Source organism: Alligator mississippiensis, chromosome 1 (assembly GCF_030867095.1).
Source record: "Alligator mississippiensis isolate rAllMis1 chromosome 1, rAllMis1, whole genome shotgun sequence".
In the NCBI taxonomy this organism is placed as follows: domain Eukaryota; kingdom Metazoa; phylum Chordata; order Crocodylia; family Alligatoridae; genus Alligator; species Alligator mississippiensis.
The window spans coordinates 330,665,591-330,682,541 of record NC_081824.1 but is presented as its reverse complement, the minus strand read 5'-3'; the positions used below and the strand labels follow the sequence as shown (position 1 = coordinate 330,682,541).

Sequence of the window (16,951 nt, the reverse complement as noted above, 5' to 3'; positions counted from 1 at the left end):
GTAAGCAGCCCTCCACCCAAAATAGTTGCCTGCCCCTGGTCTATACTGCTTTTAGTACCCAAGCTGGCTGACAGGAACAATAGGACTGGGTCATTCAATTCCATGTTTACAGGCAATAATTGACTCAAGGAATCCACCAAATCACCACTTCAGCTACACAAAACTACCAGGCACAATACCCAAAATGTGAACACTACCATATCCTGCCTTAAGTAAAATCAGGTGAGATTAACATGCTGAGCCAATGCCTAGGTACTGCAATGTCAGGGAAAGATTTGGTTGTTACAGGTTTAGAAGATTGTAAGAAGAGGATGATGCTCCAAACAGAGGAAGGAAGATCAGACTGGGGCTGTGCCAGCCTGATCTAGTGGGAATCTACTGATCTAGTGGGAATCTACTGATTCCTTCTCGACTTTTTGCTGATTTATATGGCTGTAAGCAAAAGAACAAAATCCTCTAGTCAGAAATTTCTGAGATTTAAACACACTAGCAGAATCGATAGTGCATCCCAGTCCAAATTCGCTAGCCTTCACTGTGGCTGAGGTCCCAATGCTTCAGAGGAAAACAAAAATAAAACCCCTAGAAACCAGTAGCTTTTTGGGGTAAAGTGAATCCTTCCTGGTCCTAGCTGCCAACCAGGAAAAGGCCAGAGCCATAGGATTGCAAGACATCTTCCACATTTCAAGGGAGCTACAAGTATACCTCAACCTGAAAACAATAAACACATGACTTCACATATCACGCATACTGACTGAGGCAGAATTTCCTGTTCTACCATACCAACTGTTCCATAAAGGTGCCCTGTCCAGCTTAAAAATAATTTGTATTCCTGCCCCACCACCTTTCCTGGAAGACTATTCCAAAGCTTAATTTTTCTGACACTTAGAAATGACAGCCATTTACAACTGTGTAAAAGTGGATTTAATTTAAAAGACCACCGATTCAGAATGCTAGCATTTAACACCTAATATATTTCTCCCTTTTCTTGCCCCACATTCAGAAGAAGCTCTTCTGGGTTCCATTTTTCTACTCACTAGTCATATCACTTTCAGAAAAGTGAAAGTAAATCTGCTAGCTTTAAGGGAAGTCAGATAAAGTTTTTCTTTATTATGTTGATTATTTTTTATTTTGCAGTTAGGGTGGGAGAGGAGTTCTGTAAGTCTTTCCCTCCTTCTAGGTGCTTTCACTAAATGGACATCAGTTCAGAAGAAGAAAAGCAATATAAAGTATTAAAACAGCTTGTGAGCCAAGGAGGAAAACATTCATGTAACTGGTCCTAGAGTGATGGGAAGTATATGTTTACAGTTACCAAATTGTTGTTGTGCTGCAGTTAAGGAAATCTAAGGGTCTTTACCAGGGACTGATTCCCTAAGGATAACTCCAACCAGTGTAGGTCTTTTAGCAAATGTACAAAGGATGCTCCAGTAGTATTTCCAAGGGAGCAGCTGTTATCAGCTCACCATTATAGGAAATATTTTAAAAATAAAAGGCAACATGATACTTCTAGAAAAAAAAAAGCATTTAGAGGTTAATTTGGTAGCTGTTACTTTATTAGGCAGTTTATAGTTTTATTTTAGTATCTATCCAACTTAGGATTCTACTGACACATAGGTAAATAGTAGTCAGTCAACTGCTAAGAAATGATATCCATTTTGTTCCATTTCTTTATTTTTTTTTAAAAACAAAAGTCTGTCAAAACTCAGATTTTCATCAGTAGCAAGCTTGTTTTGATCATTTTGGCTACATTTTGACTTCACCACAGGTAGAAAAAAGCTTTCTTTGCTCTGGACCATATAATCTAAGTAAATTGCAGACTTGTTTTTTGTGTTTTGTTGTTTTCCCAATTAACTTAAACTTGGTAATCAGAGTTTGTGAAAGTCGTCACAGCATACTCTGATGCACTTGATTCATATAAACAATGTATCTGTTAGTTCCAGAAGTGCATCCCTGGTTTTAATAACATAAATAGTTATAGTACATTGGCAAATCAAATAAGATAAATAAGGTTAGCTAAATGCAAATTGTTAGAGCTTTCTTAAGAGCAAAGATTTTATTTTTTACCTGTTGCACTTGACTTATAGTTGTGAGCTTATAAATTTCTTGTATGTGCCAAACAAATAATTCAGCATCTAGCTGAACAGACTCATGATAGCATAGGAGTACAACAGAATTATGCTATGTCCCTGAAATTTTAAATGGTGTTGAATTGTCTCTAAAACAGTTGTCTTGCTGTGTGCTGGAAGGGAGTGGAGACTAAATTTGCAGCTAGTGTGAAAATTTATAGGTGTTCCCAAATGAAATGACTAAATAACTAAGCTTCAGATTTTACAGTATCTGTACTCCCTAGAACCAAATGTTCCAACATTAGGAAGGTCTTCTGCTTTCTATTGCTTCTAAGGTTAAAAAAAAGTTGTCTTGCACAGTTACTGTTCATGAAGAAAAATCTATAAAATCATAGAATTAAAGACCATATCATAATGTGTGCCCACAAGGAGCTTAATTAGGTTTTCACAGGAAAATTTGGTTCTAGCTTTTTCTAAATTTTGAGTACTTGACCTTGTAAACAAGTCCCTTAATTATAAATTATTGTGTGTGTATAATTGCCTAGGTTTATAAGGAAAGTAAGCTAGAAAGAAACAGAAATTCTATCATGTGGCATTTTCTTCACAGCTGTAAAGAAAAGATTGGAAAGTCAAGGTCAAGAAAAGGTAGAACTTTTAGATCCACTTGGGTGAGACAGCCTTGAGAAGAAAGTTGCCTGGTTCAAATGAAGAAAGGACCTAGAACAGGAGCTGGAAAAAAAGGTAGGAACTGAGCTTTTATACTAATGAAATATGCTACCATGATCTAATAGAACAGGAGGAGGGAGGACCTTTTTTTGGTAGGGTTGCCGCCATTAGCCCCACGTGCTCCCCAAGTGCTACTTCAATCCCCTTTTTCTGGCCAATCTGCTGCTCTGTTTTCTGCTCCCTACTCTGTACTTCCTGCTCGATCTTCTGCTCTGCTTTCTATTTCCTGCCCTATCTGCTGCTATACTTCCTGTCCCCTCCCCTTTCTGCCTCATGCCACACAGAGAAACTGTTCTTGTCACTTATGGCACTTTTGTCACAGGTTGGCCACCGCTGTAATAGAACACAGTAATAAGACTGGAAAGTAATACCTGGCTCATCAAGTCTAATCCTCCTCTCTCTTAGGCAATTACAGTACATCATCCCATTTCAGTAGAGTTTTCATCCTGTATATGGACCTGTGTGAGGAGGTAATGAGATAAATACTTCGCAAGTGGCTTACTTGGATATACATCTGCTAAAAGAGATGGAAAATACTTTATAGATACTTTTAAAAAAGAGCTATATGGAAGATAAAACAAGGTCACATTTTCTACTTTGACTGTACAAGTCAGCTCAAAAGCCACAATACTTTATCTTCATCATTTTTTTCTTACTGTAATAGCCAGGATAATAATGTTGCAGAAAGAGAGAAACCACTAAGACAAATAAAGGTATTTATCTTTAATGTTTTGTGATTGTTCTTACCCACCAGGAGGAAGATGAGATTTCTTTTACTTCTAGTCTTTTATCAGTGTGTCATGGAGAATGTTGATAGTAACAGAACTTCAAATCCCAACTTCATTTTAATCATGGCTGATGACATTGGTATAGGAGACCTGGGATGCTATGGGAACAAAACTTTAAGGTATGACAATATGCTTTGGGGAAGTAGCACTGCATGTTAAGACGCATATATATTATATTTGTCTTAAAAGTAAGTTAAGACATAAAAATATTTTAAAATATTTTTTATTGTATACATATTAAAATATTATATTATCAGTAATATTGTATACTATATAAACATGCAATGCATGTTTAAATACATATTTAAACAACACAGTGTTTACAGTTACAGCAAGGTTCATTTTGCCTGGATACATTAACACTATTTCTACAACATAGACTATTTAACTTTGTTTTCATTTTCTTTCTGTGATCATAAGGAGATGCTTAGATAAATATATTTACACCAGTAAAGAGCTCTAAATTACAAACAAAACAAAACAAAAATCAATTATAGTCCAATGAAAAAAATATGATGGATAATTTTCTTTTAACACAATTTGAAATGAAAATTGCAAACAATATATTTTGGAGCAGTCTGTAATTTTCATGGAAGATGTCTGTGCATGAATTCTTTTATCATGGAAAGCTGCTGCACCTTAGCTTCTACACAGCTCTTGACAGAATGGGACCTTGATCTAATGGCAAGGAGACCAAGACACCTTGGGATCTCATTCCACTGCAGTCTTCATCCTCTCCTGCAGACATTAAGATTATTTAATAGATTTCATAGTTTTTCAGGATTGAAACAGACCTCAGCAGATTATCAAATCCGACTCCCCGTCCTTGGCAGGAAAGAGTGCTGGGGTCAGATGACCCCAGCCAGGTGTTTGTCCAGTCTCCTTTTAAAGACCTCCAAGGAAGGGGAGAGCACCAGTTCCCTTAGAAACCCATTCCATATTCTGGTAACCCTCACTGTCAAGAAGTTCTTCCTAATGTCTAGTCTAAATCTCCTCTCTGTCAGTTTGTGACCATTGTTTCTAGTTACTCCAAGGGGTGCCTTGGTAAACAGAGTATCTCCTATTCCTTGCTGCCCCTCTCTCCCCCCCCCCCCCCCCAGCAAATTTGTAGACAGCCAGCAAATCCCCTCTCAGCAGGCCAAAGAGATCCAGATCCCTCAACCTCTCCTCATAGGACCTATCCTGCAGGCTCCTAATCATTTCAGTGGCTCTCCTCTAGACCCTCTGAAAGCTATCCTCACCCCTCTGGAAGTGTGGTGCCCAAAACTGAATGCAGTATTCCAGCTGTGGCCTTACCAGTGCTACATAGGGGGAAGTATCACCTCCCTAGACCTGTTCATGATGCAACTATTAATGCATGATAGAGTGCAGTTAGCTTTATTGATCATTTCATCACATTGTTGACTCATGTTCATCTTTGAGTCAACTATGACTCCAAGATCCCTTTCTGCTGCTGTGCTGCTTAGAAGGTTATATCCTCCAATCTGTATGTGTGTTGGTGATTCCTTCTCCCTAGATGCAGTACTCTGCACTTATCCTTTTTAAACGGCATCCTATTTTGTTGTGCCCAATTTTCCAGCTTGTCCAAATCCACCTGAATCCTCTCCCTGCCCTCCAGTGTGTCTGCCTTGCCCCATAATTTGGTGTCATCCGTGAATTTGGATAGCGTGTTCTCTACTCCCTTGTACAAATCATTGATGATGATGTTGAACAGCGCTGGCCCAAAGACCAAGCTCTGTGGGATACCACTGCCCACATCCTTCCAGTTCGATACCTACCTGTCCACCACTGCTGTCTGGGTGCGTCCCATTAACCAATTTGCCACGCATCTGACTGTGTAATCATGTACATCACAGCCAGTCATTTTTTTTTATGAGATTGGGATGTGACACCATATCAAAGGCTTTTTTAAAAGCCAAGTATATGACATCCATTTCAACTCCTGCATCTATGCAGTTTGTGATCTGGTCCTAAAAAGAAACACGGTTTGTCAGGCAGGCAGGATCTACCTACTATGAATCCATAGTGGTTGCCCTTCAACATTACTTTTCCTGCTGGACTCACACAAATGTATTCCTTAACAATTTTTTCAAAGGTTTTCCCAACGATGGAGGTGAGAATAACCAGTCTATAGTTACCTGAATCTTCCTGCTTCCCCTTTTTGAAAATAGGGACTACATTGGCCCTTTTCCAGTCCCCGGGGACCTGCCCTGAGTGCTCAAACAGTTTTGTCAGTGGTTCTGCTATGACACCGGCCAATTCTTTCAGCACCCTTGGATGAAGATCATCTGGGCCTACTGACTTGAACACAGTAAGCCACCTTCCAAGTGTCCCTTCACTAGGTTGACACTAACCGTTGGTGGGCCGGTGTCTCCCATGTGCCTGTCTATCATCCAGTTTGGTAATATGTCTTATCTGTGTTCAGGAATACTAATGCAAAAAACTCATTGAAGAGCTCAGCTTTGTCCCTCCTCTCTGTCACTAATTGCTCTAGCCTGTCTATAGGGGTCCTTTGTTACCCTGCACCTTTTTTTTGCTCCCTATATACCTGAAAAAGGACTTTTTGTTGTCCTTAATTTTGTTGACAGCCTGAGTTCCATTGCTGCTTTGGCCTTTCTTACTAAATACCTGCAAGTGTGAACCAAATAGGTACATTCCTCCTTGGTGGCTACCCCCTGCTTCCACAGGATGTATGCCTCTTTTTTCATCCCTAGGCTTTCCTGGATTTCCCTGTTCAGCCAAGAGGGTTTCCTGGCCCCCTTGCCATCCTTTATTTGTAGTGGGTGGCAATAATTATAATATCCTCTTCTGTTTGTTCCACTGTTGAGGACATGTAGACCCAGGGCTAGGGACTAGGCATGCTTATTATAGTGATGACTTCTATTTGCCATGTTACTCTATCATCAAAGGATATATGTGGCTTTTCAGGATAGAAAGCATTGCCATCTGCTGTCCTCACCACATCCTGCTGGTGCTCCTGCTGCTTGGTCTGTGACTGCTTATTCATCAGAGTTATATTCATCAGTTACCCCTGCTTATTTCACAGCTAACCTTCCCTGAAGGTCATTCCACTATTTGCTACCTGTGGACGTTCAGGGTAGCATTACAGCTCTGTCCCGCATTTTATCTAATGACTTTTAAAAGCAATGGACAGTGGTTCAGCATAAAAAGGAGCACTGAGGAAGGCCTGAGAAAATGCTTATTCTGTAGTATAGATGTTTTATCACTTTGCCAGGAAGTCAGCAAAAAATGCAGGTTCAAACCTCAGCTGGGTGAAACGGCTCTAAAACCAATTTCTGTGGCTTCCTGGGAAAGTTCCCTAGCTACTTACTAGTGGAACTAAAACATGGAAAGGCCCTCTCCCTCCCCCCACCATGGCAATATTTTTTCCCTAGATTTATCCTGCAGTACACTCATAAGTGCCCAGCCAGTATGTAGCATACTGCACAAGCACAGTCTAAGCACTCATGCTGATGGGTCTACAATCCAGAGTCCAATGCAGTGGCCAGGTACATAGCTAGCATACTGTCATTTAGGAGCAGAACAGAAAATAGAATTCCACCTTAAGTGCCTAGACCTGGCCTACTACACATGCTCAGAAGCAATTTAATACAACCATATAGGCACAAAATTTCATGCAATGGAGAACAAGGGCTCCTATTACTTTAAGAATAAAGGTACAGCCCAGGGCCACTTGTGCACATGATAAAATTGCCTTTTTTAGCAGTTTAATTGCCCTTTTATTGCAGTTTAATTACTGCAATAAAATTATTGTGGTTTAATTTTGTCACAATGTACATGTGTAGTGGCATATTGTGCTGTAAATGATGTTGTTATGTTATTTACAGTGCAATATGCCACTGAACATGTACATTAAGCAGCAGGAGGGTGACTGGGCAATGTTCCCTCTAAGGAGTAGTGGTCCATGAGTGCGCCACTTGGGTCCGTGAACACGCCACTCCACTCCCGCCTCCCCCTTTTGGCACAGTCCACCGGTAAGTGTCCCATAGTAAGTGTCCAGGTGGGAGTGGGCAGGGTTCAACCACCACCCTTCTCTATGCTAACTGCTGCCCAGAGTAGTGTAGTGGTGTGCTGTGGCCCAGCCATGGGCCAGACACAATCAATTGATAGAACTGAAAGGGAGGTACCAGGGCTGATGCGGGACACTTACCAAAGGTAAGCTCCTCACTCCTCACACGGGGTAGGCAGTGGCTCCTCCCCAAAGTGAGGCAAGGCAGGGATGGGGGCTGAGGCTGAGGCTGGAGGCTGGCATGGGTTCTGCTGGCTCCAGGGAACTGCTCCGCAGGCTCTGCCAGCTCTGGGGAACTGTGCCGCTCTCCAGCCCTGATGCCATGTGCTTTCTCGCTCCCCGAGGCAATGCAGGGCTGTGGAGCAGTTCCCCAGAGCCAGCAGAGCCCAAGCCAGCCCCCATCTCTGCCTCGCCTTGTCTCAGGGAGGAGCCACTGCCTGCCCTGCATGAGGAGTGAGGAGCTTACCTTTGGTAATTGTCCCATACTGGCCCTGGTGCCTCCGCCACACTCCCCGCCCAGCTTCTCTCCAGGCGGGTGTGCAGCATTAAAAAGTTGGTGCGTGGCAAGTTTTTTAATCGTGCATGGCCGCACATGCGCGCAGCTTAGAGGGAACCTTGTGACTGGGTGTGCTGGCAAGTGGAGAAGGTGGCAGGAATGGTGCAGTGGACACTGGAAGCCCGCTAAACCCAAGCTTGTGCGAGCCCCCCTGGGCTTGCAGCACTCCATGCACTGTCCTCCACCACCTTGTCTGACCACCAGCCCACACAACCATCCTCCTGCTGCCTCCCTTTGCTGCCCCAGGGGTAAGCTGGGTGTGTTGGTGGCTGGAGAAGGCACTGGGGACAGTGCATGGGGTAGCTGGAAGCCCAGCAGGAAGGCTCAGGGAAGGATGTATTGCTCCAATTTCTTATATAGTAAACTAAAATATATATTGGGTGACTTGTGCCACACATGCCCCCCCAGCAACCAGTCAGCGACCAGGGGGAGGTCCCCCCGCAGCCGATTGCACCAACGGTGGGGGAGGGTGGATCCCATGGCTGATCACACTCACCTGGAAGCAGCTGCTTCACCCGGAACTGGAAGCGGCCACTTCATTCAGTGCTCCCACACCTTGACCAGTGCTCACAGAGGGGGCACCAGCACTCCTGCCTGCCCCCCCACCCATCGCCTAAGTAGGGAACGGTGCATGACAGGGGGTGCACCGGGACTCTCAGGGGGTACACGTACACTGTTATGTAGCAAACTAGAATACATCCCGATATATATTTTAACTTACTTATGTAACAAATTGCAGCAATACATCCAAACCCGATCCCTCCTGCTGGGCTTCCAGCTCCCCATGCACCATTCCCAGTGCCTTCTCCAGCTGCCAACACACCCATCTTATCCCTGGGGCAGCACAGGGAGGCAGCAGAAGAGTGGGCTGGTGGTCAAAGAAGGTGGTGGAGGACAGTGCATGGAGCACTGGAAGCCTGGGGGAGCTGGTAGAAGCTTTAGCTTAGCGGTTTTCCAGCGTCCAGTGCACCATCCCTGCTACCTTCTTCGACTGCCAGCATATCCTGTCACCCTCCTAACACCTTCCCAGCAGCGTCTGAGTTGTGGGGGGCCTGGTCCTTTCCTCCACAGTGGCAGCGGCCCCTAGGACTGCCCAGGTGGGCGGTTATTGAGCTGGGTGCTGCCCCAAAGTCAGATCGCCCCCCTGGCCACAAGAAGGCTCTGCCAAAAAAAAAAAAAAAAAGAATCAGGCCCCTCGCTGTAACAGTGATGAAACTCCTAAATTGAAACGGTGGGTTTTTAATTGTAACAATTAAAAACCCACCAATTAAAACCCCACCATTTCAATTTAGGGAGAACTAAGTCCATGTCACATGTTCAAGTGCCCTGCAAACATTCATGCAGCACAGAAAAGGACCACTAGAGTCATCCTGCAAACTACAGGCACTAGTGTACAAGACTGCAGATTTAGGGAAATTATCAGCACCTGGGCTGCTTGCCAGGAATGCAGGTCATGACTGGAAGTGGGAGGAGAAAGAAGCCACATAACCTTGAGCCAAGGGCTTGGGATTCAGTCTAGTCCTGACCTCAGGTAGAAAAAGAGCTCCTGTCAGCCTGCGCTGTTAAAGAGAAGGTGCAGGGAAGGAACTCAAAAGCAGTGGTTCTTAACCAGGGTGCCATGACACCCTGAGGTGCCTTGAGATCCTTTCAAGGATGCCTCAGGGTGCCACACAGTGTTAGCACTGTTTGGTTTACAAACATGTTTCTCAAGATAAACCCAAAGATTTCAAATGGAAATCCACAGCTGTGTTGTTTTGTGTTTTTTTAGTTCCTTGCAACAGAAAAACAGCTTTCTTATTTCTCTGTAGTCAAAAAGAGAGTGAAAACTAAGAGCTTGAATTTTGCAAAGGCATCCAAGCCTATCCTTGAGTCTAAAAAATGTTGAGAGCCGCTGCTTTAAAGCCTGGGAGGGCACTAGCTAAGTGGGGATGAATGTAATGAGGCCAGAGCAGAGTCCAGACATGGTCAGCTTAAAATAGGGAAGCAGGGCAATTTATCCACTGAACACGCGCTACTTGCAGCAAGCCCAAAGCTGCGCCTGTCCTAGCTGGGGAGTTGGGCCAGCCAGTCCCCTGAAACCACAGGCAATAGGCCCCACCTGCTCCACCCCTTAAAAGCCAGGCCCAGCCTCCAGTATCCTTGGCCAGACCCAGCCTCCAGTATCCTTGGCCAGGCAAAAGTTAAAGTCCTTGGTCCTGACCCTTTGTGTGCTTCTTGCTGACTCTGAATTTTTAATTCGAGCTTCCAATTCTGGTAGGACCATTGGCACCCCTCATTCTGGTTTGACCTCTGACTTTTGGTTTGTCATCCTAGTGGACCCTCAGCTTATCTTTTCTCAGGCTCCAGCTTTTTACCCCTGTCAGTCTTGACTTCAGCTACAGTTCCTGGTTCCAGTTTCAGTGCAAGGCCCCTCCATAACCCTTCCTCTGCAACCCCCACCCCTCCCCCAGCTCATGGGAAGCCAACCTGGATTGCACCTGTACTTCAGGTGCTTAACCACTAGGTCAGCTAATCCACACCCAATCCCTAACAGTTTCCTGGACTATCCTTTTCAGATCTGCAGGACAGAACCCAGGAGTGGAAGTATGAATCCCATTCTGCCTTCATAGGCCCCAGAAGCTCCTGAATTCCAGGAAGTGATCACCCATTTTCCAGCAGGCAGTTCAGGGGATTCATAGATTCATAGATTCATAGATGTTAGGGTCGGAAGGGACCTCAATAGATCATCAAGTCCAACCCCCTGCATAAGCAGGAAAGTGTGCTGGGTCTAGATGACCCCAGCTAGATACTCGTCTAACCTCCTCTTGAAGACCCCCAGGGTAGGGGAGAGCACCACCTCCCTTGGGAGCCCGTTCCAGACCTTGGCCACTCGAACTGTGAAGAAGTTCTTCCTAATGTCCAATCTAAATCTGCTCTCTGCTAGCTTGTGGCCATTGTTTCTTGTAACCCCCGGGGGCGCCTTGGTGAATAAATCCTCACCAATTCCCTTCTGTGCCCCCGTGATGAACTTAAAGGCAGCCACAAGGTCGCCTCTCAACCTTCTCTTGCGGAGGCTGAAAAGGTCCAGTTTCTCTAGTCTCTCCTCGTAGGGCTTGGTCTGCAGGCCCTTGACCATACGAGTTGCCCTTCTCTGGACCCTCTCCAGGTTATCCGCATCCTTCTTGAAGTGTGGCGCCCAGAATTGCACGCAGTACTCCAACTGCGGTCTGACCAATGCCCTATAGAGGGGAAGTATCACCTCCCTGGACCTATTCGTCATGCATCTGCTGATGCACGATAAAGTGCCATTGGCTTTTCTGATGGCTTCGTCACACTGCCGGCTCATGTTCATCTTGGAGTCCACTAGGACTCCAAGATCCCTTTCCACCTCTGTGCCACCCAGCAGGTCATTCCCTAGGCTGTAGGTGTGCTGGACATTTTTCCTCCCTAGGTGCAGCACTTTGCATTTCTCCTTGTTGAACTGCATCCTGTTGTTTTCTGCCCACTTGTCCAACCTATCCAGGTCTGCCTGCAGCTGTTCCCTGCCCTCCGGCGTGTCCACTTCTCCCCATACCTTTGTGTCGTCTGCAAACTTGGACAGAGTACATTTGACTCCCTCGTCCAAGTCGCTGATGAAGACATTAAAGAGTATTGGTCCAAGGACTGAGCCCTGCGGGACCCCACTGCCCACACCCTTCGAGGTCGAGACTGACCCATCTACCACGACTCTTTGGGTGCGACTCTCTAGCCAATTTGCCACCCACCGGACCCTGCAGTCATCCACATCACAGCCTCTTAACTTGTTCACCAGTATGGGGTGGGATACCGTATCGAAGGCCTTCCTGAAGTCTAAGTATATGACATCCACCCCTCCTCTTGTGTCCAGGCGTTTCGTAACCTGGTCATAGAACAGGTTCAACTTGTTGATTGTTTGTTGATCAACTTGTTGATTTGTTTGATTAGGCTTGTTCAACAAGCCCTTGTTGAACAACTGCAGGGGATGGAAAAACAGGACAAGTTAGGCTGCCTGGAGGAGGCCCAGGCTAGAGCCTGGTGAATGCTGAGAAAGAACCTCCAAAATGAGAATGAAACCCTCAGGCAGCAGTGGGACTCGCCTCTGGTGGCAGGGGCCATAGATGAGCCCAAAGTCCTGCTCCCTGAGTGTTCCCTGGGGATCCAAAGACATTTTGGAGGTTTCTAAATCTATGTCACCTGCTGTTTATGCTGTACCTCCATACCCAACCCACAATCCAGGCCAAGGTGGAACTGATCATTAACCTACTTGCAGGGAGCATCCTGACCTGGATATCCCCACTTCTAGAGACCTCCAGTCCTCTTCTGAAAGACTTGGACAGATATTTAAATGCAACATCCTTTGTGTACACAAACCCCATTAGCAGGAAGAGCTGATTCAGGGAGATCCCACATGTCAGAGACAGAAGAACTGGCAATAAGCAGCAAACTTCTGCTTGTATTGTGGAGCACAAGGCCATTTTGAAGCCACTTGTCCCACCAAGTGCAGGTGGGGACCCACTGCCAGGAAACTGAGGCTTCCAGCTGGGGTAAAGGTTGACAGGGCAGTTAGGTTAGCATGAGGTTAGCCTTGTATCAGGCTTCCCTAATCCTGGGCAGCACCTTAGCTATTAGGTTGTTGGGCAAAATGTTGGTGTCACCCATACTTTACAATCAAGTCCATGCTGCTTTATGTGCATCTTCCTGTACAAAATAGGATTGGTTTCTGGGACACACCAGGGGAACCTTGGAAAATGCCTAAGGAGTGCCTTAGAAATACATACAATTACCATTTTGAGCCTTGACACATTTTTTTGAGACAAGCAGAAACTGTTGCCTGAGTTGAAACAGGACCCGAGCATACGTCTTTGAAAGTCAGATGATGATTTTTCTTAGGTTTCAGGGAGAATCATGTATGGTATCCAAGATTTATCTCAGAAACTTTAGATACTGTTGTTCTATGAGCTTTGATTTTACTATTTACTTATTTTAAGCTAAAGCAACACAGTCTAGATGGAGCATTTGTAAAGAGGATATATAACTGGCTGGATCATCATGAGCAAGGAGTAGTCATCAATGGTTCAATGTCTGCTTGGGAGGGGTTATTAAGTTGTGTTTCCCAGATGGTTATATTGGGTCTGGTACCATTTAGTATCTTCATTAATAATTTGAAGGGTGGGACTAACTAGCAAATTTGCAGATGACACCAAACTGGTTGGAGTTGCAAATATTTTGAGATTAGGATTAACGATTCAAGATGACCTGTATGAAATGTAAAAATGGTCCAAAACAAATTAAATTTAGTAAGTACAAGTTCAAAATCCTGCACTTAAGAAGGAACAATTAAATATAGAAATACAAATTGGGAAATGACTGGCAAGGCTACAGAGCTGTAGAAAAGGACCCAAGAGATATTAGTGGACCATAAAATGAATATAATCCAACAGTGTGCTCTTTTTGCAAAGAAAGCCAGTCCCATGCTTGGGTTGCATTAACAAGAGTATCACTTGAAAGGCAAGGGCTATGCTTCTTCCACTTTATTCAGTATTAGTGAGGCCTCACTGGTTCCATTTTGGGTCACCACACTTCTTAGAAAGACATAGACAACCTGGAAAGAATCCAGAAGAGAACAGGAAATAATTAGTGATCTAGGAAATGTGACTTAACAAGAAAAGGTTGAAAGAGCTCAAATTATTTACTTTTTAGAAGAGGAGGCTGAAGGAGGATTTGATAATATTCTTCAAATACTTGAGGTACAGCTATAAAAAAAGAGGGTGATAGATTATTCCATGTGGCTGCAGGGGATAGGAAGTATTAATTTTAAATCACCGCAAGGGAGATGTAGACTGGGTATTAGAAAGACATTTCTCTCTATTTGGGTGACTAAGCATTGGAACAAATCACACAGAGTTTATGGAGTTTCTGCCTTGGAAGTTCTTTAAGTGTACATTAGACAAACACTTGTCTAGAATTGTATAGGCAGGGATTCTTCCGTCTGAGCAGAGGTTGGACTAGATGAGCTCCTGTGATCCCTTCCAGCCCTACTTTTCTATGATTCTATCATTTCAGTTTTCAAGTAATCAAAATAATTTGTTACATTATCTTCCTCCAGGACTCCCAACATTGATAAGTTAGCTAAAGGAGGAGTGACATTCACTCAGCATATAGCAGCATCTCCACTCTGTACCCCAAGCAGGGCAGCTTTTTTGACAGGCCGATACCCAATCAGATCAGGTAAAATACATTTTATTATTATTTATCATTCTTTGAACTACATTGTCTGGTGTCTGTGTCTCTGTCTCTGCGTGGGTTTGTTTTCTTGGGGTCAGGGCAGTATCCACTAAGTCTTAGTGCTGGGTATGCCTGGTCAACATTTGGAATTCTATTTTAGCCAAAGAAGTTTGGTTGTTTCAAAATACATTTTTCTGCATCAGAACAAAAACTAGAAATTGTGAAATTTCCCACAGAAAAGGAATCTTATAAAATGTTGAGGGGAAAACTTAATATTTTGATTTTTTCCAAAATGAATCATAGCAGCCAGTAACCCAAATTCCTGGGATTCCTGACCCTGCCCTAACTTCTAGTGATTCTCTTTCTCATCACCTACTCCAGAGTTGGATCCAGGGCCAGCCTAGAGAAGCAGATGCAGCCCAGAGATTCCCACTTTGGCACAAGGAGTTCCCCAGAGTCAGGGAAGTTTCCTATCATGTACTGGGAAACAAGGATTCCTTAGTACCCCAGCTTGAATTAGGTTTTAGGGTTCCTGGGCTTCCAAGTTCATAGCGAAGACCTTGGAAGCCCTGGAGGTCCCAACTCCAAGGTAGTCATTGTGATGTGGCTTCCCCAGAGCCATAGAATCCAGAGATGTTCCTACCTTGTGGTCTAAGCAAGATTACCCATGACTGATAATTTCCCACCAATCTACCCCCTTGTGTCCAGTAGATGTATTCCAAGGTTCATATGTTAGCAGAAAATGGTTCAGCACAGCACCAAGAGCATGCCCTGGTACCTTGCACCGTGTTCAGATCATCACCATTCTCAGGTTTTCAAAGGAACCATGCCTAGTAGCCAAGGTTCTCCAATATCTATGCATATGTTTTAGCAGAACATTGTCAAGGCTAATGTTTCTATGAAACTTTTTATCTTTAACTCATCAGGATTTTCTAGTCTTCTTTCCATGTATATCTCTGCCATGTTTTCCTTCTTGCACTGTAAGAATCATTCTATATACATGAAACTTTAATTTTCACAATTCCTGCTTTTAAAATGCTTTATCCATCTACAGCCTGATAAGGTTTGTTTTGTTTTGGGATGGTTAGCCATATAGCCTTAAAATTCCATTAACATACTCTTTAGCAAAGAACATCATACATTAATCACATCACTTGTTCATTATTGATAATGCATTTCCTGTTCTTGCTTCTGGGAATAAAAGCAAAGCAAGTCTCTGGGTTCTGCTTAATATGTTCCTGTTCATTCAAATCAAATAACAAGCTTCAGCATCAGTGTCGGTTGATAGAATTTGTGGGGTTCTTCCATTAAGCTCTATTTCAAAGAGAAACCAATATTTAAGTATTATAGGATGTGCCACAAGCAGGTCATTTGCCACTGTTACACTTGTTTTTATTTCTGAAAACCTGGTTTGTTGAGCTGAAATTTGATCTGCCCAGAGTCTCATTTAATAACTTTATACATCTACAAAATAGTAAGTGGACTTTTAATTAAATGTATAGAAGCTTCAAAATGGGGAGAAGTTGCAAACAGCAGAGAGACAAAAGTAGACACAGAATAGATACAGAAGATCTCTGAAGCATTAGATCCACAGTGGCCAAACCACAGCTCGCGAGCTACATGTGGCTCACCGGCACAGTACTTGTTGCTCTTGCCCTGCTATTTGCCCCTACTCACTTCTCCAGGGACTGCTGTTTCAGGCATAGGGAAAGCCAGAGCAACTTGACACTCAGCACCCTCACCGCGTAGCTCATCACACCCTGACCCTGGTCTCTCACTGGGTTGCTCAGCACCTCTTAGCACCCCGCCCCTCTGCTCTCTCACTGGGTTGCAACCCCACTTCCCCTCCCCAAGCTGTTGAACTTAATGTGGAGGATCAGGTGCGGCTCCCAGCATGAGTAACTCCGGCCACCCCTGCATTAGATGCATGATTAGAAAATAATTAAATGAGATTCAACTTGGAAAAAAAATTCAGGCTAATAGACCCGAGGAAAAATAATCCAAAACACAAATATTCAACAAAAGGGAAAAACATGGAGGACAGCAGCAATGGTTAAAACATGTTTTTAGCTGCTGGCAGTCAAAGCAGCTTCAGTGATGCCAATAGGATTGCATTGATTTATGCTACATGACAACCTGTTATCTTAAATGCTTATTCAAAAAATCTGCTTTTTTAGATGACTAAAAGTACCTGTCATTTGAGTAGTGACTTGTATCTGAGATTTTAAAACACTTAGAAATATCTATAACTGCACTCCACAGTATTCCTTTTACAATGAGGCACAAAGATGCTATATTATGTTACCAGGGGGTTGGTTGTAGCTGCGTTGGTTTAAGGACATAGACAGACAAGAAACATAAATATGCCAGGAGAAGAAATATAAAACCTGCCAACATATCTCCACCACCCCCACAATAACTACACCATCAAAACCATCACCACTGATCCTCACTGCCACAAGGTTGCATTTTCACACACCTGCATTTTGCACATTGGCTTCTATTCTATCCAAGAGAGCGAATAGACCATCAGACTCTCTTTATGCCTGAAGAAGGGTGTTAGTGC

At 43.9% G+C, this 16,951-nt stretch overlaps 1 protein-coding gene across 1 annotated transcript in view; it reads left to right on the top strand.

Moving 5' to 3' along the window:
• STS (steroid sulfatase) overlaps positions 1 to 16,951 on the top strand; it is a 217,899-nt gene that overhangs the window by 38,344 nt on the left and 162,604 nt on the right. The window contains exons 2-4 of the mRNA XM_059720932.1: positions 2,671 to 2,804; positions 3,544 to 3,696; positions 14,267 to 14,388. Coding sequence (XP_059576915.1) covers positions 3,551 to 3,696; positions 14,267 to 14,388 — 268 coding nt within the window. The 5' untranslated portion in view covers positions 2,671 to 2,804; positions 3,544 to 3,550. The remainder of the gene's footprint in view (positions 1 to 2,670; positions 2,805 to 3,543; positions 3,697 to 14,266; positions 14,389 to 16,951) is intronic.